This window comes from Haliotis cracherodii, unplaced genomic scaffold (assembly GCF_022045235.1).
Source record: "Haliotis cracherodii isolate W230 unplaced genomic scaffold, xgHalCrac1.p SCAF_3, whole genome shotgun sequence".
NCBI lineage: Eukaryota > Metazoa > Mollusca > Gastropoda > Lepetellida > Haliotidae > Haliotis > Haliotis cracherodii.
This window is the reverse complement of record NW_027266286.1, coordinates 45,084,384-45,109,805: the sequence shown is the minus strand read 5'-3', so window position 1 is coordinate 45,109,805 and position 25,422 is coordinate 45,084,384. Positions and strand designations below refer to the sequence as shown.

The window sequence follows — 25,422 nt, the reverse complement described above, 5'->3', positions numbered from 1 at the left end:
TTAATACATAAAAAAGTAACATTTCCCAGAAGGAAAATTCAATTTATTGACCCACATTCACATTTGTCTTTTGCCCCTAATCCTTACAGCCCAAAAGAGAAGTTGAATTCCTTCCCGTTTGCTTAAAGATCAATAAAGGTAACCCTCGGAGGACTTCACGTCACTACGGAGAAGCTTGAAAACTTATCACTACCACCCAACTGAGAGGAAAATTGGAATCTGGCTCGCCAATTAACAGATATTCAGGGCGGTATGCTCGTAAATACCTCCTGCTATTCCGAGCATATAAACATGCCAGTTTACTTGTTGTACCGGTTCCTGGTCAGACGATTGTATTCAAATACAACCAGGAGAAAGCTCCTCCTCATGAAAGCAGTGCTTATGTGGAATCGGACAACTTTTCTCATTATGGGGATCATATCGATCTTAGGGCAAATCGTTCTAGGGTATTAACTGGAAAAAGATATTGTGTTTGTGTTTGGATATTTGTTTGATATTGTTTGATCTGCTTGGTCAATATTGATCTGATATTGTTTATATTCAGGTTATTTTGTCTTGAAGGCATTCACATGCGACACACTGCTCCACATCAACGCTGTCAGGGTCACGGGCAGAAATTGATCGGCCGTTTTCAATTTCATCCTTATTGATTTGGCTGGATATGTAGGGCAAGTTTAGGAGGTCAGGTCTGATGTGTGCATGTTCAAACATGTATTGAAGTTTAGTATAGTATGACCGCAGTAGACAATGGAAAAATAAAACACATCCAAGCACAATCTCATTAAAATCAGATCTCAGTTCTTACTGCCCCTAAACAAAGATTTGGTGAAAGGTCGTTCTGGCGTGACCCGTAATGGGATGTCTTCAGATCTTTGTGTAGCGGTGACAAGAACTAAGATGTGATTTTAATGAGATTGCATCCAAGCATTTCTGATCTTGAGATCATATGATCATGTTACTCTATTAGTTCCACTGAATACATGGATGTGAGGGAGTCTGGCTATATCACATCTGCATAAAGCAAGAATGACTTTATAAAAGTAGCAGTTTGAGGTTCAAACCAGGTCATGTACTTGCAATAATCATTGGACCATCTAACCCCTTCTAAAATCAAAACCAAATCAAAACAACAACGTCAATATAATCATGTGGTTATTATGTGGGTGCACTAAACCTCTTATCTGAGTCCAATGGAGCAAGTCCTATTTCATTCAAATTAGTTCTCGCTAAGCTAAACAATGATCTGAGGACATCCCATTAAGGATCACGTCAGAACGACCTTTCATCCAACCAATCAGAGCGTCGCTTACCAGATCATGAAAGGGACAGTCGGAATGTGTTTTCTAATCATGCAACCACGAAATATTTAACACAGGGTATTCCGAACGACAGTTTCGAATTTATGATTATATCCATACAATCTAGGCCATCTATAAGCCATTCCAGAATGTTCTTCTTATCAGTTTTAATTTTTTTAATCGAGAATACGTCAAAATATATTTAGAAGCGTAGTCGCCAGTTTGAAACTAGTGTCGTAAATTTCAAGAAAGCTGCCTTCTCATTGGCTAATTTCGATTTCTTGTCAGTCATATCATTGGTCGGTCAAATATTCGCGAAAGGTTGTTCTTCCGTGACCCATAATGGGATGTCCTCAGATCTTTGTTTAGCTGTAGCGAAAACTAAGATCTGATTGAAATGAGATTGGGAGCAAGTCCAGCTGTTCTGATCTTAATTACTATGAGCGAGTGAGGGACAGTGTAGAACTGAATAGATTATCAGATCCAATGTATATGGGTTTTTTTTCAAATATTTCATCTACAAAGTAATTTATGCAAACTCTTTAGCACAGAATATTTAAATTAATACTCTACACCAAGTCTCATGTATTATGGTGCACCAGAAATCATGATGTCACTGTTTTCCGTGTACACAGGTTATACCAAGCTTAACACACTAATACATCTTTTCGTAGGGAACGAAACAAAATGTGTCATAAATTGAAAAAACCCAGTACCTATATGCATTTGAGGTGGGTCATCTTTATGTGTACATGGGTGCTTTTGCCAATTTTGATGAATCTATTTTTAGCTGACATGTGTGGAGAATGCCCTTTTGTTTAACATTTGATGTCTTTCCAGGGAGCAGGGTATGAACTGTCCAGGTTTGGAATTTTCACACAACAGTGAGGAATTAGACAAGAGCAAGTGAGTAAGTTGGGTTTAACACTGCTTTTAACAGTATAAACCCACGAGCATCGGTATTGTGCTGACAAACCTAGGAACATAATCAGGGCGAACCGGGATTCGAACCCACCATCAAAGGTTTCTGGCGTGCCCAAGAGATGCAACTCTGCACAGCGAATCGCAGCGCCTTAGACGACTGGGCCACCCGTGCCCCCAGTTAGACAAGAAAAGGCACAATGGTAATTGGACCTGGCAATGCTACAACAATGTTACAAACATTGAAAAATGCATTACAAACTCCCACTTTTTTCAAATAGGCATTCTGTTAGCCGGGCTATTCTGCCCACTGGAGGCTATTCAGATATTGCTGATGTGCATGGCCATGGGGAAACCAGACCACAGAAATTCTGCAACTGCTAAAACTTAATCACCCAAGAGAGACGTTGTAATGAGAGCAGAGCAGACAACAATGAACAACTCTTTAACCCTAATTCCTACAGCAGCCTCTTTCTACAAACCAACAATGATATTGAATGCCACATCCTTCATCAAACTGTCAATCAACATGTTCTCTATGGATGATGATGAATGACCTTGGGAGAACGTACCCAATCATTATAATCATGTTCTTGAGGTAATAGAGAACCAATTTCGATTTCAATACAGGTGGCCTTGTCAAACTTGTGAAACACTTTCTCACGATCATCTATCCATGGTTTGCCTCTTCATCAATGTGTAGCATCTATAGCTGATTGTGAGAGTATCGTCCATGAAGAATGATAAAAAATTGTAATCAGCTGAATTTTCATGTGACATTTCCTCTAATAGGCAAAAAATGTTTAATAGATTCAGGTTCTGACGGTTTGAGAGAACTGCCCCAATGACTTTTAGCCCATTGTTTCATCAATCATTATCACAACTTGCTAATTATTCCCCTTGTCTGTTTCTTCCCTGACTGATAACCCATCAGAGATGATTACCGATCAGGCCCACAATGTCCAACATTCCACATCGCTATGGGTTCAACACTGACATTATGAACAAAAATGAACAAAAAATATATATGAATAATTTTAAAGATAGAGGATATGTATTTCTCCTGTTTTTATATATATATTTGAATATAATAGATCATGCTGAAAACTTAAAAAGTAGAATCCATATATGTAAAAGACTCCAAATTTGAATGAGAATGAGAAAACGAACAGAAAACATATATGAACAATTCTAAATTAACGATAGAATCTCAGTAGCTCACCTGATGATTTTCATATATTCAAACATTACATATCACTTTGTATATTATTTGACATTAGAGTCCATATATGCCCATAGACAACCAACATGTTTCGACATATATCACCTACACATTGTATGCACACTAAACACACATTCATAAACTAATAAATAGTGCTAGCCGACTGAGATACCGTGCCACAGTTTAACATGAATACCCCCAAACCAGACAAAAAAGCAACAGAATCATTTCATTCATTTCAGGATTTTTGTCTCATTCTATCTTCCTCAATAACATATTTAGAAATGTACAAAAATCCTTCTGCCCATTAAATTCCATTTACTAACAAAACATTTACCGGTAAATTTCATTCACCTTTTTTGTGACCGCCTCTGTTGTCTAGTGGTAGAGCGTCTGGCACTCAGCATTAAGGGGCTAAAACAAGGACTGGTCGGCTCGGAGTCAGCATACTGGGTCTGAGTGGGGTATTCATGTTAAACTGCGGCATTGTATCTCAGTGGGCTAGCACTATAAATTGGCATTAGTCTGGACTAGTACAAGCAGCCACACACACACACCTGCATGCATGTCGCTATTTAAATGGAATAATCAATAACCCATTTCACCTCACCTTGTTTGTTTTCTACCAATTAAAACATTGTCCAGGTAAGCGTTTTCTAAGAATGATACCTAAAACCTGGTTCAGCGAGTTTGTATCACTGTTCACTATCAGCCTAATCTGCAGCTCTCCAGTGCATCATACATTATGTCCTTATTGACACCGTATTAGTAAGGGTCTGGTCTGGTAGCCCTAGAGTCTGTCCACCTACTGACCTGAACTCCCCGTGATGTCCTTGATCTTCAGGTCCCTGGCCTTCATGATGACGATGGTGAGGCGGCCGATGTTTGGCTGGTAACAGAGGGACACCAGCAGCTCACCCAGCTTGCCCTGACAACAAACACAGAAATATCAGTGCCTTTTTCAGACAAACACAGCCACGTCAGTGCCATTCTCAGATATACACAGTCACATCAGTGCCATCTTCAGACAAACACAGTCATGTCAGTGCCATCCTCAGACAAACAAAGTCACGTCAGTGCCATCCTCAGACAAACACAATCATGTCAATGCCATCCTTAGATAAACATGTCAATGTCAATGCCATCCTCAGATAAACACAGTCACATCCGTGCCATCCTCAGATAAACACAACCACGTCAGTGCCATCCTCAGACAAACACAGTCACGTCAGTGCCATCCTCAGACAAACACAGTCACGTCAGTGCCATCCTCAGACAAACACAGTCATGTCAATACCATCCTCAGACAAACACAACCACGTCAGTGCCATCCTCAGACAAACACAGTCACGTCAGTGCCATCCTCAGATAAACATGTCAATGTCAATGCCATCCTCAGACAAACACAATCATGTCAATGCCATCCTCAGACAAACACAGTCACATCAGTGCCGTCTTCAGACAAACACAGTCATGTCAGTGCCATCCTCAGACAAACAAAGTCACATCAGTGCCATCCTCAGACAAACACAGTCACATCATTGCCATCCTCAGACAAACACAGTAACGTCAATGCCATCCTCAAATAAACACAGTCACATCATTGCCATCCTCAGACAAACACAGTAACGTCAGTGCCATCCTCAGACAAACACAATCATGTCAATGCCATCCTCAGATAAACTCAGTCATGTCAGTGCCATCCTCAGATAAACACAATCATGTCAATGCCATCCTCAGACAAACACAGTCATGTCAGTGCCATCATTAGATAAACACAGTCACATCAGTGCCATCCTCAGACAAACACAGTCATGTCAGTGCCTTTTTCAGACAAACACAGTCACATCATTGCCATCCTCAGACAAACACAGTAACGTCAATGCCATCCTCAGATAAACACAGTCACATCATTGCCATCCTCAGACAAACACAGTAACGTCAGTGCCATCCTCAGACAAACACAATCATGTCAATGCCATCCTCAGATAAACACAGTCATGTCAGTGCCATCCTCAGATAAACACAATCATGTCATGCCATCCTCAGACAAACACAGTCATGTCAGTGCCATCTTCAGACAAACACAGTCATGTCAGTGCCATCCTCAGACAAACACAGTCATGTCAGTGCCATCCTTAGATAAACACAGTCATGTCAGTGCCATCCTCAGATAAACACAGTCACATCAGTGCCACCTTCAGACAAACACAGTCACGTCAATGCCAACCTCAGAAAACACAGTCATGTCAGTGCCACCTTCAGACAAACACAGTCACGTCAGTGCCATCCTCAGACAAACACAGTCATGTCAGTGCCATCCTTAGATAAACACAGTCATGTCAGTGCCATCCTCAGACAAACACAACCACATCAGTGCCATCCTCAGACAAACACAACCACGTCAGTGCCATCCTTAGATAAACATCATATTCACACAAGTGCTTTCCGGTCATTGAACAGAAAGCACTGCAATATTAAAAAAAATGTTTGCTACATTGTACAAACAACACACTACTGGCTATGTACATAAACCCATCATCATTAGGGGTTTACAAAGAAAACATCAATACCAGTAGTTTTGGCCCCTAACAGACAGCTTCCATTATCAAATCCTAACATCTCTTTGAAACCCTTTCCTCTGTCAGAGCATTGACATTTCATAATTCTTTCCAGCTCAGGACTCAAACTGTCCTGATTGCAAAATCATTTGTGAAGAACAGTTTCATCATGAGATCAGAATTCTTTTTCATCACTGAATAATTTCAATATATTCTAATTTTTTATCTCTGTGACTAAGCCAGTGAGTGCAGTTTAACTGTGCACTAACAATCTTCCAGCTAATTGCATTTTCCGATTTTAATGTAGCATGGTCACCATCAATATAGAGCAAATGTTAACTGGGAACTGAACTTGCGTCATTGGCTTTTTAGTATCTGGAAGTAGATGAGAAAACGACGTGGCTCTTTGATAGATTTTCTCATCTTTTTTTCACAGCTGCTTCTGCAGCTCTCTGTTACTTTATGTCAACACTTTTCCAAAGCATATGCTTGAGTCCGAAGCTTTAATGAAGTTGACATACTTCAAGGAGAATAAAAGAAAAAATGCAATAATTGACTGAGCTAAAGATAAAGTCATCAGAAACATCTAATCTCAGTTTCTGTTTTCCCAACTTTGGCCATTATGCATATTCCACTAACAAGTCTGTGACCTTTTACAATCTTGACGTCATATAGGACTAAGGTTGTCCATATTGCATAAGACCAAGCGCTACAGTCATGTAAACCAATTTTTTTCTGTCACTTTTGTAATTGATAAGATGGTTTATTGTGTTGCCTGGGGTTGCATGATGTTATACAACAATGGACATAGCCACCGTTTGTTCCACTATCCAAGCAAAAGGACAGATTTAGGCAGGAAAAATGTTTGGATTCATTGGTGCCAATGTCGGGAGAAAACTGGAAGTCAAGCAAGTATGCAGTGCTATGATTCGCCTTGCACACATGGGGTATGAACATCCAAAAGCTAGGCTGAAGAAGGACTACCTGGGGCATGATCACTCACTAAGTCCTGCACACATTGTCAGCACCTAGACCTCTGTAGTCAGGTCTTACTGGGGACCTTGTCAGGTCCTACTGGGAACCTATCTGGATAGGGCTTACTGGGGACCTATCTTGCCAGGTCTTACTGGGGACCTATCTTGCCAGGTCTTACTGGGGACCTTTTCAGGGTTTTTTGGGGACCTATCTTGCCAGTCTTACTGGGGACCTTGCCAGGTCTTACTGGCGACCTATTTTGCCAATCTTACTGGGGACCTTGTTAGGTTTTACTGGGGACCTATCTTGCCAGGTCTTACTGGGGACCAATCTTGACAGGCCTTACTGGGGACCTTTTCAGGGTTTTTTGGGGACCTATCTTGCCAGTCTTACTGGGGACCTTTTTAGGTCTTACTGGGGACCTATCTTGCCATTAAATCCAACCAGGAAACTCAAAGCTCCTGCACGGGATAGTGGATAAAATCAATGGATGCGATTCAGAGACTCTACAAGGACTGTGAAAGTACAAGAAGCTCCAGACTTACTCTGCTGTCCTTACAAGGCTGGAGGTACTTCCACGTCATGGTGGCGTTGGACAGATCCACGGAGTTGAGGGGCACATATGTTTCTCCGATAGGGTCATCACGGCTGAAGCGGTCATAGTCGATCACCTGGAGGTACAGCGTCTTCTCCAACAGTTTGTTGTGTGGCCAGCCTGGTGGGAGGAAAAAATCATGTTAAAGCCCTGAACAAAATGAGACAGCAATGTAATGGCCGGCTGTGCCGACAAAACACTGCATCATCTTACCCAAACTTGTCTTTTAAAGGTGTTTAACACCACACTCAACAATATTCCAGCTATACGATTGCGGTCTGTAAATAATCAACTCTGGACCAGACAATCCAGTGATATGACATCGTGAGCATCAATCCACTCAACTGGGATATGCAGACATGCATCAACCAAGACAGCGAGACTGACCACCCAATCCCATTGGTCGCCTCTTACGACAAGCACAGTCGCCTTTTACAGCAAGCATTGGCTGCAGAAGACCTATACTACCCCGGATCTTCACTGGTCCAATGGTCTGTAAAATAAGTAGGCCTGAACAGGGGAAACTATAGTTAATGATGTTAGCTTTGTTGTTGGGTATTGTGACACAAAGTGTGTGCTTCTGTTAGGGATACCATCAATACTCAGTTATCATCGAGGACACCCAATCAACATATCGGTCAAGCTTTTGACACATGTTGTGTCCTGGAGTTTCGTCAGAGTCAGTATGCAGGGCCCCGTTCCATAAAGCCATATCAGCTACATCTGCTGTAAGTCCATGTTAGTCTCGGAGTTAGCAGAGTCATAACTCTAAGATCACTTTGTGAAACAGGTCCCAAGGGCACATTTCACAAAGCTAACTCAGCTACAACTGCTGCAAGTCATTGTTAAGTGATAGGAGTTACAACAGTCCTTGCACACCAGTTGGTTTGTGAAACAAGGCCCCTCTGACCCTACAGCGAGTGAGTGAGTGAGTGAGTGAGTGAGTGAGTGAGTGGGGTTTAATGCCGCTTTTAACAGTATTCCAGTTATTTTGCGGCGTGTCAGCTTCATGTTGGAGGAAAGCCTGAAGTGAGGCAAGTCTCAGAAGTTTACCACTTCAGTGAATCCCACAAGCACAGGTATGGTGCTGACAAACCTAGAAACATAATCAGGGCCAACCAGGCTCAAACCCACAATCATAGGTTTCTGGGGTACCCAAGGGACGCAACTCTGCACTGCGAATCGCGGTGCCTTAGACAACTGGGCCACCCGTGCCCCCTCTAATCAGTATATATACTAGGTGGTGTCATAATCTAACAATCTGGTTGCATAGTTTAACTGAATTTATCCTTCCTGTAGGTATTGCGTAAAAATATACCTATTTTAGCTGCATTTGTCCGTTTGTTTGTTATTTAACTCTGTACTCAGCAAAATTCCAGCTATATGATGCCGGTCTGTCTGTAAGTAATCAATATCTGGATTAGACAATCCAGTGATTGACATCATAAGTCAGCCTGACCACCTGATCCCGTTAGTCGCTTCTTACGACAAGCATAGTCACTATATTAGCTGCAACACATATTGTTGCAATTCCTGGGTTCTGGTATTTATCAAAATATTGATCATCACTTGTCAGCTATAACAAATATCTTTTGACTTGCTTCTGTGTTATGTGGATATGTCTATTTTTGGTCATAAACACATGCCACAATACATCATTACATATCTTCTATATCAACTTCACCATAAAATGTCTCCACTGGCAAAACGTTCAAAGATTAACTTATATATAGCACACAGAGTGTGTGAAAAATACCAAGCTCTTAAACTTTGAAATAATCAATATCACTGTGGAGTCATGTTCTATCCCTCTGAAAAAAACAATTTAAGAATTTCTACGTTATCTACATTTAATCAGAAATGAATATTCTTCATTGGTGTGTATGAGTATATGATACATGAAGTCATCAAATAGCAATAAATTTTATTTCTTCTAACAACAAGAGGCAATATCTACAAGGAAAAGCTATCTGTGTTGATATACTTAGCCACTGGGTTCTGTCTACGCTACTTAGCCCCTGACCCTGTAGAGGAGTCCTACAGTTTGGTGCTGTCAAAACATATACACCAGTCTCCTTACACGTCTCTGTAGGCTTGATTTATCATGCAGCACTTCAGTCAATGATGGAAGAGTCCACGTTAACTCTACGTCTCACATACAAGTTTGACTAACCTGACCCAGTTCAGGAAGAGTGAGTAAATTAGTTCTAATGTCTCTTTGAATAGTATTTCAGTTACTGACCGTAGGAAAGGAAGAGTCTAAAGTGGCACAGGTCATGGATGGTTGTCACCAGAGTCAGTTTGGTCTAATGTCTCTTTGAATAGTATTTCAGTTACTGACCGTAGGAAAGGAAAAGTCTAAAGTGGCACAGGTCATGGATGGTTGTCACCAGAGTCAGTTTGGTCTAATGTCTCTTTGAATAGTATTTCAGTTACTGACCGTAGGAAAGGAAAAGTCTAAAGTGGCACAGGTCATGGATGGTTGTCACCAGAGTCAGTTTGGTCTAATGTCTCTTTGAATGGTATTTCAGTCAACTTGGCACGTCAACTTGATGTGAAAGGAAAGCCTGATGTGATGCAGGTTTTAGGCATGTACATCTTTGGTGAAACCCATGAGCATGCTGACAAACCTAGAAACATGATCAGGGTGAACTTAGATTCGAACCAATGATCACAGGTTACTGGTACACCGAAGGGGTGCAACTCTGCACAGTGAACTGCAGTGCCTGGGACAGCTGGAAGAACCATGCCCTGTTACCAGAGTAAATAAACGAACGAAAGTTCCATGTCACCTTAGTGGGAGGAGAGCCCAAAGTAATCCCATAGATAAGGATCTCACCCATAGGATCCTGGCATGCCTAAGGGACGCAACTCTGCAAGGCGAACTTGGGAACCTTTAACAATTGGTGAGGTGAAATTGGGTTTAACGTCGCGTCCAAGATTATTGCACTTATATAGAGACGTGCATGCACGTGTGTGTGTGTGTGGCTGCATGTACGAGTCCGGACTGATGCCGATTTAAAGTGCTAGCATACTGAGATACCATGCCGCAGTTTAACATGAATACCCCACTCTGACACAGTATACTGACTCCGAGCCGACCAGTCCTTGTTTTAGCCCTTTAATGCCGAGCGCCAGACAGGGTAACAACAAGTACCATCTTTTAACATGTTTTGGTATGACGCGGCTGGGGATTGAACCCCGGACCTTCCGCTCTCCAAGCGGACATTCTACCACTAGACCACGGAGGCAGTCCTTTAACAATAGGGCCAAATATACCCTTAAAAAAAGTCACGAATGAACACAGTTGAATACAAAGTATACGTGCTTCACAGTGGACTAAAGCAAGAAAACTGTACGAAAACACGGATTCCGCCTTGTGTCTCTTGATTCAATATTCGCCATGTCTACAACACTCCAAGTCACCCCATCGCTCATCAGAGATGTATGATGAGAAACACACTTTACACTGACACTATTCACTCTCCTTCCCTCGAGAGTCATTAACATGAGCGTGTCAATAAAACCAATCTAAAACAAGCATAATACATCATTCAAAACCTGTCACCATAACAGTTACCAAAATTAAAAAGAAAGCAAGTAGCTGCAGGCTATCCATGTTATTAAAATCTAAATTCTACTTTTGATGAGTACACAGCAAGGGTTAAATTTTTCATCAGAAATTGCAATTCATGGCACAATCAGGCAATAAAGCTATTGAAATTGGTATCTTCAAAGCTGTCATATTTGAGCTATCATCACGAGAGAGTAAATTCCGTAAAAGCCTTCATTCTCTTCACACTGTGTTAAGCTTAGAGAAGCATCTTCCTCTGGGATGAAGGAATGTTGGTCTGAGGCCATGAGGCCTTCTCTCACATCATGTCAGCATGCACGGTGCAGACAGGAGGGCAGGGACACCCACTTTCTGCCATGTTGGACACAAGCATGTCTCGGAAGAATGAATGTGGGGACAATCATGGTGTTTTGTTCACTGGCCTGTAGACTTTCCTCATCTATATTTGGTACTGGCACCAAGAGCTATCAGACTGAACAGTCAAAATAACATACTGTATTCCACGTAATAAGCGCCCCGCTCTAATAAGCGCCCACGGCGATATTTGCTGATATATTGGCTGGTGAACAACCCCAGTTAGCACCCCTTCCGATTGATCAATGTACACAAGACTTATTTATTCGCGTATAATACACACTCATGTGTTATATGCACCCTTAATTATGGGCAATTAAATTCTGGGAAAATATATCTGTCGTACATAAACATTTCAGGCTGTCACCATAAACCACGAAATTTATCTTTCAACTCTAATAAGAGACCCCAATTTCTAATTTTGAGAGCGCCCTGGGGGCTTATTACGTCGAATACGGTAATTTGAAAATATAGAGCTGACTAGCATAATATTTGCTGACATTCCTGAAAGGGTCACAAGGCACTGTAGCTCATGAAGGTTGTGGGCAGTGTCTGAAACTCAGCAGGGTAAAGGGCCAGCACATTTTTAAAACTGTAGGCCCAGTGGAAAAACTGTAGGCCCAGTGGAAAAACTGTAGACTCAGTGGAAAAGCTGTAGGCCCAGCGGAAAGGCTGTAGGCCCAGTTGAAAAACTGTAGGCCCAGTGATGGAAAAACTATAGTCCCAGGGGAAAGACTGTAGGCCCAGTGGAAAAGCTGTAGGCCCAGTGGAAAAACTGTAGGATCAGTGGAACAACATCCCCCACATGAATTTTTTAACGAGTCAAATGAAGCTCCGTAAAACAGGGGCAGTAACTCTGTCAAAATTAGTCGAAAGGAAACGGGACTGTGATATGCGTATCATCAACATGTCAACATCTTGTGTGTAGAGTGTCAGGGATATTCTCTGGAAACTGTATGAGGAGTTGATTTCACAAGCTTAGTACCCTCTCTCACAATTAGGCAAATGAAGCTCCGTGAAACAGGGGCAGTTACTGTCAAAAGTAGTCAAAAGGAAATGGGACTGTGATATGCGCATCATCAACATGTCGACATCTTGTGTGTAGAGTGTCAGGGATATTCTCTGGAAATTGTAGGAGGAGTTGATTTCACAAGCTAAGTACCTTCTCTCACAATAAGGCAAATGAAGCTCTGTAAAACAGGGGCAGTAACTCTGTCAAAATTAGTCGAAATGAAACGGGACTGCGATATGCATATCATCAACATGTCGACATCTTGTGTGTATAAAGTTTCAGGGATATTCTCTGGAAACTGTAGGAGGAGTTGATTTCACAAGCCTAGTACCCTCTGTGGGATGGACAGACAGACGGACGGACTGCGCCACGACATAATCCCCCTTCGGCCATTCTGGCGCGGTGGGGGATAAAAACTGTAATTATATAGGCCCAGTGGAAAAACTGTAGGGACAGTGGAAAAAAATGTAGACTCAGTGGAAAAGCTGTAGACCCTGTGGAAAAACTGTAGGCCCAGTGGAAAAAACTGTAGGCCCAGTGGAAAAAACTGTAGACCCAGTGGAAAAACTGTAGGCCCAGTGGAAAAACTGTAGACCCATTGGAAAAACTGTAGGCCCAGTGGAAAAACTGTAGGCCCAGTGGAAAAACTGTAGGGCCAGTGGAAAAAAATGTAGACCCAGTGGAAAAGCTGTAGACCCAGTGGAAAAAACTGTAGGCCCAGTGGAAAAAACTGTAGACCCAGTGGAAAAACTGTAGGCCCAGTGGAAAAACTGTAGACCCAGTGGAAAAACTGTAGGCCCAGTGGAAAAACTGTAGACCCAGTGGAAAAAACTGTAGACCCAGTGGAAAAACTGTAGACTCAGTGGAAAAACTGTAGGCTCAGTGGAAAAACTGTAGGCCCAGTGAAAAAACTGTAGGCCCAGTGGAAAAACTGTAGACCCAGTGGAAAAAACTGTAGACCCAGTGGAAAAACTGTAGGCCCAGTGGAAAAACTGTAGACCCAGTGGAAAAAACTGTAGACCCAGTGGAAAAACTGTAGACTCAGTTGAAAAACTGTAGGCTCAGTGGAAAAACTGTAGGCCCAGTGGACAAACTGTAGGCCCAGTGGACAAACTGTAGGCCCAGTGGAAAAACTGTAGGCCCAGTGGACAAACTGTAGGCCCAGTGGAAAAACTGTAGGCCCAGTGGAAAAACTGTAGGCCCAAACATTTTAGCTGAAGCAGGGAGACATACTCTTGCAATATAAAATTACAACCAGTCAAACGGAAGCTTTTACCCTCATCACACCGAGTTCCCAGAGACTGTGGTGAGAGATGATGCCTACATTTATCAGGAGTGAGTGAGTGAGTTAAAGTTTAACGTCACATCGGCAATATTTCAGCCATATCGACATTTATCAGGAAATTATCAGCTTATTAAACATCCTTGTGATTGCATGTTATACACCATTTGAAAGGTCTAATCCTACTGGTCATAAATATGAAAGTCATGTCATGAGTAATGATCCACTACGATACGATGACACACGCAGTCCTACACACATTTAGGCCACCTGAGCCTTACTAGTGGCCGATAGCATGAGTAATGATCCACTATGATACGATGACACACGCAGTCCTACACACATTTAGGCCACCTGAGCCTTACTAGTGGCCGATAGCATGTGTAATGATCCACTATGATACGATGACACACGCAGTCCTGCACACATTTAGGCCACCTGAGCCTTACTAGTGGGTGATAGCATGTGTAATGATCCACTATGATACGATGACACACGCAGTCTTGCACACATTTAGGCCACCTGAGCCTTACTAGTGGCCGATAGCATGAGTAATGATCCACTATGATACGATGACACACGCAGTCTTGCACACATTTAGGCCACCTGAGCCTTACTAGTGGGTGATAGCATGTGTAATGATCCACTATGATACGATGACACACGCAGTCTTGCACACATTTAGGCCACCTGAGCCTTACTAGTGGGTGATAGCATGTGTAATGATCCACTATGATACGATGACACACGCAGTCCTACACACATTTAGGCCACCTGAGCCTTACTAGTGGCCGATAGCATGAGTAATGATCCACTACGATACGATGACACGCGCAGTCTTGCACACATTTAGGCCACCTGAGCCTTACTAGTGGGTGATAGCATGTGTAATGATCCACTACGATACGATGACACACGCAGTCCTACACACATTTAGGCCGCCTGAGCCTTACTAGTGGGTGATAGCATGTGTAATGATCCACTACGATACGATGACACCCACAGTCTTGCACACATTTAGGCCACCTGAGCCTTACTAGTGGCCGATAGCATGAGTAATGATCCACTATGATACGATGACACACGCAGTCTTGCACACATTTAGGCCACCTGAGCCTTACTAGTGGGTGATAGCATGTGTAATGATCCACTATGATACGATGACACACGCAGTCTTGCACACATTTAGGCCACCTGAGCCTTACTAGTGGCCGATAGCATGTGTAATGATCCACTATGATACGATGACACACGCAGTCCTGCACACATTTAGGCCGCCTGAGCCTTACTAGTGGGTGATAGCATGAGTAATGATCCACTACGATACGATGACACACGCAGTCTTGCACACATTTAGGCCACCTGAGCCTTACTAGTGGGTGATAGCATGAGTAATGATCCACTACGATACGATGACACACGCAGTCTTGCACACATTTAGGCAGTCTAATCCTACTGGTCATAAATATGAAAGTCATGTCATGAGTAATGATCCACTACGTTACGATGACACACGCAGTCCTACACACATTTAGGCCGCCTGAGCCTTACTAGTGGCCGATAGCATGAGTAATGATCCACTACGTTACGATGACACACGCAGTCCTGCACACATTTAGGCCACCTGAGCCTCACTGGTCAGGTCTCACTGGGGACCTGTGGAAGACACTGTCAGGGCAGGATCAGACACACAACCAGGTCACAACTGTTTCCCCCAATACTCATGAGTGTGAAAAGCAACGGTTTATACTGAAACCTAACATGTCCCGAATCACAAAAGTTTGTTGTCATTACTTTTATTTGAAGCCACTTAGTGGTTGCAAAGTCAGTTTGATCATTACTGCAACCATACCGAGCTTGAGTCAGTTTGATCATTACTGCAACCATACCGAGCTTGAGTCAGTTTGATGGCATTACTGCAACCATACCGAGCTTGAGTCAGTTTGATCATTACTGCAACCATACCGAGCTTGAGTCAGTTTGATCATGGCCGTGAGTGAGTGAGTGATTTGGGAATAATATCACTTTGAACTGGTTTTCAGATATATCACAGCATGTGAGTTTGATGGCAGGAAAGCCAAATCTAATAATCGATAGTCCATCAGAGTGTCAGTGTTTCACGACACAGTAAGTCGGTCAGGTCACAATTAATAGTTCACTTCCCATGTGCTCAATTATTCCTAACAAGTGGCCATTGTACCCACCCAATCCTCATTGTGCAACACGCTTAGATAACATGGGACCAATTCAGTTTTAGAATGGCCCCAAGAGTGAGGTGACTGAGAGCAAAATTTGATTTACATTCGGCAGATGTTTCAAATGTCTTACCTTCAAACAAGAAACACTCATTCCAGTGAGGATTCAAGTTTTTCTTTTTCACTTTTGTTAGCAATTTGTGTTTTTTGTCCGGAAGCAACATAATTTTCACATAAGGATCACTGGTACCAGAGAGATCTTTGGCAGGCAAACCCGTAGCACGAAGAATCTTCAGGGTTAAAGTCAAGTTTTGGAAATCATAACCAAGTCCAAATTGTAGCTTTCCTAGTTTGTAATCCACGCCCTCTACAAGAGGAGCTTCATTCTCCTCGGGTGGGCTGTCGTCCATAAGCATCGTGGCGAAGCTCCGCACACCTTTCCACACACTCGACTCCCCCTCCTCCTCCGAGGCCGACCGACTCTGGCTGGACAGGCTCATGCCCTGAAACAGGAAGTGACCCAATGAGTGACCACAGTGGACAAGGAATCATAAACTCAAATACAATAATAGCAAAGTGTGGGTGAGTGACTGAGCCAAACACTCCTGGCTAAATTAGGGTATTCAAATATCGATCTCATCTTTATCAGTGTGTACAGTGCAGGATACTAACTCCGAGGCAGGGGTCCGGAAAATTTTAAATCCCAATCGGACATTTGCATTTAGGCAACACCCCCTTTAAATAGCCTATTTTAGTACGACTTTTACACACACGTTACAATTTAAGTTGTCACGTATTCATAATATGATGAATTATGAATTGTTTCAATTTATATTGTTTAATTCACCGGACAATTAATAACAAATAATATCATTTTTGATATATTTGGAAAACATATGTTTGTTTCTGTTATAATAACGATCTGTTAACGTAGTGAACGTTCTAATTATTATTCATGAGTCTGCTCAAGTGTACGCGTTGTAACATTTGGATCGAGACTATTATCCCATATTTGGTTATCACGTGACCTAACGGGAAGGAAAAGATTTTACAAACTAAAGATTATTTAAAAACAAGACAGATAATATAATCACAAATACTAAAATATCGTTGATAGCAATAGTTATTTGAATACTTTTTTCATCTGTACTTAATTATTGACCATAATAAAAATGGTATCGATCGTCACAGAAAGCAAAATGGCGGTCAATCAAGATTCAATATACGACTAGCTACTGAAAACAATAAAATCTGCAGATCCTCATTGTATGTCAACCAAGTGAAAGTCGTTAGCCACGACTTACAAAATGATCATCCAGACTTTGAGGGTTTGGCAGATCCGGTCGACTGGCTGTCGTTACGCTTTCGCTTCTTGTCTGAGGTTACGTATCGTAGCATTGTGAAGATAATGAGGTACTTCGATGATGCAAGGTATTTATGTACAGTTGTAAAAACCTTTTACTCAAATTAACAAGATGTTCTCAGTAACTAATCCTTGATTAATCAGTGTCAACTCATTTGATTGCCTATTACAGTGATTGACCGATTGGACTATCATGTAGGTACGATGTATTTACAGTAATCAAAACAAACAAAGCTTGTCAGTGTAGATAATCTTCATTGTGTTACAACTGCAGACAGAAACTGCTCAGTCCTTACTGTTGATCATGTCCGGTCAAAATTTAAGAATGTCCGGACAATACTTTTTAAAATGTCCGGACAGAAAGATTTAAATGTCCGGTAAGCAATATTTTAAACCGGACATTTGAGATTCCCAATCGGACATGTCCGGCACATATGACGGTTTCCGGACCCCTGCTCCGAGGTAACCAGTCCATGTGTTGTCCCCTTAATACCGAGGACCAGGCTGGGTAACAACAAGCACCAACTGTATTCTGGTAAAGCTAACCCAGGGGATTGAACTACTGACATGCCCCTGTCTGGTGGGATGGTCTGTCCCCAACACTACTTACACACCTACTGCTGCATGCCAAGCAAACACTCTCACCCCTACAGTCACATTATAGTAAGGGAGTGAGGGGGGGAGTGAGAATTGTTTCACGCTGCTTTTAGCAACATTCAAGCAATATCACAACGGGAGACACCAGAAATGGGCTTCACACATTGTACCAATGTCAGGAATCAAACCCGGGTCTTCGGCGTGATGAGCAAATGCTTTAACCACTAGGCTACCCTACCATCCCTATGCGCCCTATTATAGTGAGTGAGTATGGTTTTACGCCGCTTTAAGCAATATTCAAGCAATATCACGGCGGGGGACACCAGAAAAAGGGCTTCACACATTGTACCCATGTCGGGAATCGAACCCGGGTCTTTGGCGTGACGAGCAAATGCTTTAACCACTAGGCTACCCGACCGCGCCATATACACATTATAAGTTGTAGCAGAATCATAAGGGGTACATGGGGTTTTATGCATCCCGATGAGGCGGAGAGAACGTATGAAACCCTTGTACCCCTCGTGATGCTGCAACAACAAATTTATCTTACCAACATGTTTTAATATGACATTGAAAAAGAATTAAAAAATTAAAACAAATTCAAAACTCATAGAAAACAGCTGTTCAATTGAGCCAAGGTTAACTTGTGCTATGCCACTTGACTTTCATTAACTCTGAAAAAGCGTGCAGCTTTTTGCTTCAAAACGGGTATAAGGGATTTATTCTGCCTATCAGAAATCCATTTGCAGCCTGTCTTGTTCGTGGCAGGGTATAAGGAGTTTATTCTCCTGCTGAGAAATTTATTTACTAATGACTAAGGGCAGTAACTCTGCACAGCGAATTGTGGCAGCATAAACAACCAGGCCTCCCATGCCTCTAATATATGACAAACACAACTCTATATTTTGGAACACAACAACAATATTCCTATCAATTATATTTAAACATTTCGGTCTCAAGATCGGCTCTATATCAGAAAAAGTGCCTCTGGCAGTGATGTAAAAATCTTACCTTAAAGAAAAACAAAGTCCCTTCTAACAAATAACCATAAAAAACTGAGAAGGTTAGAGATATCTTGATACACATTCCTCCATCACAACAACAGCATCTTGTTTAATAACCTCTACAGACAGAATCTGATTCAAATCCCTGAGGGGATCTGTATAAACAAATTGAAAAGTGAAATAGGTGAATTTCTTAACATGTGTAGTGTAGGTGAACTTTTCCTCGCCCCAAGTCAATTATCAACCATTATCTCCAAACAATCACTGAGTTTCCATCAGAAACTGTGAAATATTAACCCTCCTTGTCCCACAGAGAATGATTAAACAATCTACTGACTCATTATAACCATACAACAGATATGTCGGTTTGACAAAGTAGGATTGAAAAGCTTAATGTAGGTAGCGTTTGTATTTGCAGTTCTCTCGATGTTTTATTTAATGAAGGTGGGTTGCTTTTGTTGTTGTTTTTGTTTAACGCCGAACTCAGCAATATTCCAGCTATATGACAGAAGTCTGTAAATAATCAAGTCTGGACCAGACAATTCAGTGATTATATCATGAGCATCAACCTAAGCAATTGGGATACAATGACAAACATCAACCAAGTCAACGAGCTTTACCATGTGGCCCCATTAGTCGCCTTTTCCGGCAAGCATGGGTTGCTGAAGACCTATTCTAGCCCGGATCTTGACGGGTCATTTAACAAAGGTAACTTGCACCTCTTTATGCTGCTTAGTTCAATCTTTGTCCTAAGTGGAATTATGACAAGAGAAGTTTCAGATAGAAGTATCTGTCTTGAAGGGCCCCATAGTCAACTTTAAATAAGTAAAAACAGAAATATCTAACTGATTTTAAGACATTCACACAAAACAACACAACAAAACAACACACATTCATATGTATAACATATGTATTCATATATATGAAGTTAAAGAACCCCCAATTGTTCATATAACAGTTAATCTGTCGTAAACTATAGTCATGTGAAAATATTAGTTGTTCCTTCACTTCTTTTCAACAGCATATGTTCCAGTAACAAAAAAATTATATATCAAGTTTTCATTGCCATAAACATAATTTAGCTTCACAAAAAGAATGAATTTCACATACCATCTTGGAAGTGAGAATCTGCACCCTGTCCAAACCAAGGTGCAATTTACTTTGACATCGCATGTCAAGTACACTTATTGTGATTGGAGCTTTGCAAACTGTGTAAAGTATTGACAAAGTAAATCTAAATCTGCCTTGGATATCCCTTCGTGGCCCAAATCCTACATGCAAATATCTGGTTCCAGTCAGGAGACAGGCTGATAGAATAACTCATTCCTCATGGTATTGATATGGTGCTTGATCTAGCTGACTTGGTCCCAGGAGAATATCCAATGCGGCTGTGTTTTTGTGTTCACTGCTTAATTCAAACTTTTGAACATCACAAGAGCTCAAACAATATATGTTTTCTCCATCTGTTGCCAGTGTGGTTTGGTTCAGTAGAGAATCAGAGAATGAAAGTCAAACTGATTTTTTGTCAAAGGACAAGTGAAATAATTACGATCTTTATGAATTAATTATGACTATGAATTTATCACCACTCCATGATTAAATTACTACTCTATGAATTAATTACCATTTTATGAATTAATTACCATTTTATGAATTAATTACCACTTTATGAATTAACTACCACTATGAATTAATTACTTTATAAATTAATTACCACTTTATGAATTAACTACCACTATAAATTAATTATCATTTTATGAATTAATTACCACTTTATGAATTAATTACCACTTTGTGACATATTACTTATTGTTGGAAACCTCCACGGTGTAGCCCGCAGAGTATCTGCTTTCTTCCATTTATTTATTTTAACACCAACATATAGATATTATATTTCTCACATGAAAGATGTTTTATCCACATGTGATTAATATGCATAAAAAATAAAATGTTTCTCAAATTTTTGCAAAGAGGAGGGAGGTAGGAAACTTTCTTATTGAGAACAAAAGTGCTGAGAGAGGAACACGTTTCTACCGAGAACACCAACAAACACAACTGGGCACATACTAAACTTGTTTCTCTAATACAATCAGCTGCTAATTAGAAAAGAAATATTATTTAGTGGCCATAAAATGACTGACATGCAGGATTTAAAGTGGTCTCTAATGCCAGAGAAACATTTCCATTTTTTTAACATGTTTTGAAAGTTAAAAACTATTGAAGATAAATTTTATGCAAATATTTTAACAACGCGAGGTATTCCCCCGTGTTTGGTTTGATGGGTAATAATTGCACTTAAGGACACTGTTTGTACAACAAGCCACCGTTAGAATTTTGAAAATACCCATCTTACAAAAAGTCCAATGCTTTACAAGAGACAGCATACATCTTGTGCATGACAATTAAAAACACCACTGTCCACTTTTAACACCAAGGACTGGCTATATCTTGACAGGCTTTCTTATCTGTACATGAAATATTCATGAAACGGATTCAAATGGATTCAACGTTGACAGCTATGAAAAAGGCTCCTGTGTCCTCCATGACTAGTGATTACATTTTCCATGTCGTACACAAATTTACTTCCCCCAACATTCCCATCAAATGATATGTCTTCTTTTCTGTAATGTTTGTGCCACATTTCTTCCTGTTCGCTCAGTGGAGACAGACCGGACATATATCCAAACTGCCATGCGTTATTTTAGCATACGATAAAAATATTTCTGGAGCTCGTGGGACAAACATGTCTCTCAAATTTAATCATTGTTGAAGGATGTCTCTAGACTCAATACACTTTTACTCTTGGTACTTACTTTACTGTCCAATCAGTGTGAGTGAATTTCATTTCAGGGCCAAAGAAAAATATTAATTCTCTTTTTCAAGTTATACTTTTTCATTAATTAAAACATTACTTTCAAATTGTTCTCATCAGCTGTTTATGTGAAACACGGTGTTGCTGTGTGAATGTTGTCATAGCAATATTCGGGCTATGTCACTGTAACCTGTAGCTAATCAAGTCTGGATCAGGCAGACCAGTGGTTGATAGTGTGAGCAACATGCCACACACATTGTGGCCATCTGATTCCCATTCAAGCAAGCTATGACAACCAGGAGTTGGGGACGTTCTCCTACCTGGTTTTGTTTATTTGTTGGTTTGTTGTTTAACGCCGCTCTCAGCAATATTCCAGCTATATGACGGCGGTCTGAAAAAATCGAGCCTGGACCAGATAATCCAGTGGTTGACATCATGAGCATAAATCCACACAGCTGGGATACGATGACATGCATCAACAAAGTCAGCTGGCCTGACCCCCCGGTCCTGTTAGTCGCCTCTTACGACAAGCCTAGTCGCCTTATACAGCAAGCATGGGTTGCTGAAGACCTATTCTACCCCGGATCTTCACGGGTCTCCTACCTGGTAGTGCAATGGGAGGGTGTTGTTCAGCTGTATACACATTAATGAAATAGCTTGATGGCAATGTTATTGACAATCCCAGTTAATCTATCGCAAAATCCTGACATTTGGGTAATTGCCATTGAAAACAAAATGGAACAGCTGGGATGAAATACAGCCTAATTTCACGTACCAGGTACAAGATTGAAGAGAGCATGTTTGTTGTTCTGGTTGGTAGGCCTCCAATTTGGCAAATATTGAACTACTTCACGAGTTATGAAACTGGGTTTATTTGAGACACATTTGAGCCAATGACAAATTCGTGTGACGCACAGTAAATGTACCCGTTCATAACACAGGCCATAAGAAACAGATACAGTCTTACATTGCATGCATGTTTTCAAAAGGGTTGAATTGAAACTGTTTTACAAATGAAATGAAACTACAGTGAAAAACACTTCCTTTTTGTAACAATGTCACAGTCACAGAGTGATTGAGTGAGTGATTGAGTGAGTGAGTGAGTGAGTGAGTGAGTGAGTGAGTGAGTGAGTGAGTGAGTGAGTGAGTGAGTGAGTGAGTGAGTGAGTGAGTGAGTGAGTGAGTGAGTTTGATTTTATGCCACTTTTAGCAATATTCAAGCAATATCAATGTATCATAATATTATTTTCTATATTTCAATGAGTGAGTGAGTGAGTGAGTGAGTGAGTGAGTGAGTGAGTGAGTGAGTTTGATTTTATGCCACTTTTAGCAATATTCAAGCAATATCACTGTATCACTGTACCCATGTCAGGAATCAAACCCGGGTCTTCTGTGTGACGAGCGAATGCTTTAACCACTAGGCTACCCTACTGCCCCTTCTTTTTATATAGCTCAACATAACCGGAAAGAGGCAGGTCTTTGACATATACCACTGTGGTAAAACCCATGACCCCAGATATGACAAACCAAAACCATAATCAGGCCTTGATTTAGCTGTACAAAACATGCACCAGTGCAACATATTATTGAAAAATGCAACCTAATATTTATGTCTAAGTACCAACTTTGTGTAGGACCAACCCTACCTTACACAACATCAATCTTTGAACAAACTCAATGTCTCTAAATTCTATTTACCATGCTATATCACTAATCATCACGTTGTGTCAGTTTATTGATGTATGACAGTCATCGGAAATCTGTGATTTTACTCATTTAGTGAGTGAGTGAGTCGGTTTAACGCCGCTTTTAACATTATTCCAGCTACATCATGGCGTGTCAGCTTAATGTGGGAGGAGAGCCCAAAGTGATGCAGGTCTCAGACGTTTACCACTTCGGTGAGACCCATGAGCATGGGTATGGTGCTGACAAACCTAGAAACTTTATCGAGGTGAACCGGGATTCGAACCCACAATCATAGGTTTCTGGTGTGCCTAAGGGACGCAACTCTCCACAGCGAACCGCAGTGCCTTAGACGACTGGGCTACCCGTGCCCCTCATTTAGACAGGTTTATGCATCTGTGTTTCAGGTTTGATAAATTTATGGGACCAGGGTGCAACCTGGTTTTGTCTGGTGTAACTAGCTTTTTATGTCAACATGCACCTTGTGCAGGTTAAATCAAGTATGCCCTGCTAATCAGAGTGAATTTGGGATTCATACATAGTATCTTAGTATAAAATGAATGATATGAACATTTTCAATAAAACCCAACCCTGTTTTCTGTAGTGATTAATGTTGTTTCGCTTAAAACATGATAAAATTCGAAAATAATATAGCATTTTCATGTCAATAAAAAGGCAAAACCATATAATTGGGCAAAATTCATGAAGATATCTTAAATGGTTTATGCGTAATTATCCTCAGTTGACTTGGATCAGATGTACAGACATACTGACTGAAATGTGTATGAGAAAAGGTATTTCAAACTCGACCCCAACCTGAAAGCTTCTTGTACTCTGCAGGAAAACCAATGCCAGATGAAGACCAGTGATTGTATTGTATGATTGTATGATTGTATGATATCTTAAGATCATAAAATCAACCATTTAATACTTAATTTTCTAGGATATTTGTTAGAGACAGAATATTTTTGGAGACAGAACTTCAAGACATTAAAAGTTACTCTCGCCCACCCTCACCCCCTAGAATTTCAAGTGGTCGTCCCCACTCCCTTCGGACAGCAGTCAAGACATGTCCACTTGATAATTGACCAAAGTCCTCATTCTACTCAGCGGCCACCTGATGCCCATAACGCCCCTAAAGACTAGGGTGGGTAACTGGGGACCAATTCCACACTCTAATCACTATGGAAACCAGCCAAGAACGAACCACATGATGAGCACACAAAGATGAGTCCAAAACTATAAAGTCTGCAACCAGAGCAAATTATCTACACAATCTTAAGCAGCATAAGCTTAACCCAGATCATAATTCATGACACTGATGTTGAAAACCACTCCACGGTAAAATATATATTCCAAACACCAACCAGCAACCATTAGAACTCCACAGTGTTGCTTCCAGGTCAATCTTGTGATAAACTCCTTAAATCTGATGCGTAAACTTTTAAAACTTTAATGCCGTCTGCTGACTCGCGATCTCTTTAATCTTCCAAGTCTGGCGTAAGCATCACCTCAAGGTGACTGAGTAGACGGGCTATAGATTCCAATACACAGTACACAAAGACCACTCGAGGGTCAAATCTTACCCGGGTTATTCCCATCGTTTGGTAGGACTCTCGTGGTGTTTGGTTAATGCCGAGCGACTGGTTTAGGGCGGTTTGGGAGTTGGATGAGGGCTGGACATGTTCCGCAACCATTTTACGATCAGGTCTCTCAAATCTGAAATCAAATTTCAATTTTAGACTGTTGCGTCTTATTTGAACCAAAACGTTCCATGATCAGAATGGGAAATTACAGAAATGACATGACAGACTATGCTAAACACTCATTTCCCTCTGCAAAAAAGGTGTTAATAAAAGTTGAAAGAAGCAAATAGGAAGAAATATTAAGAAAGTTGAAACTTGAAAGATTAAGAAAATTTACATTTAATATGTTAGTATAAAAAACTAGCACAATATTAAATGTACAGTTTAT

At 41.0% G+C, this 25,422-nt stretch overlaps 1 protein-coding gene across 10 annotated transcripts in view; it reads right to left on the bottom strand.

Moving 5' to 3' along the window:
* Positions 1-25,422, bottom strand: part of LOC139473564 (synaptotagmin-7-like) — a 422,936-nt gene that overhangs the window by 6,981 nt on the left and 390,533 nt on the right. For all 10 annotated transcript variants that reach the window (XM_071256214.1, XM_071256213.1, XM_071256216.1 and 7 more), the window contains 4 exons: positions 25,035-25,167; positions 16,123-16,492; positions 7,523-7,692; positions 4,255-4,369 (listed from right to left, as the gene is read on the bottom strand). In XM_071256214.1, the coding sequence (XP_071112315.1) occupies positions 4,255-4,369; positions 7,523-7,692; positions 16,123-16,492; positions 25,035-25,167 (788 nt within the window). The remainder of the gene's footprint in view (positions 1-4,254; positions 4,370-7,522; positions 7,693-16,122; positions 16,493-25,034; positions 25,168-25,422) is intronic.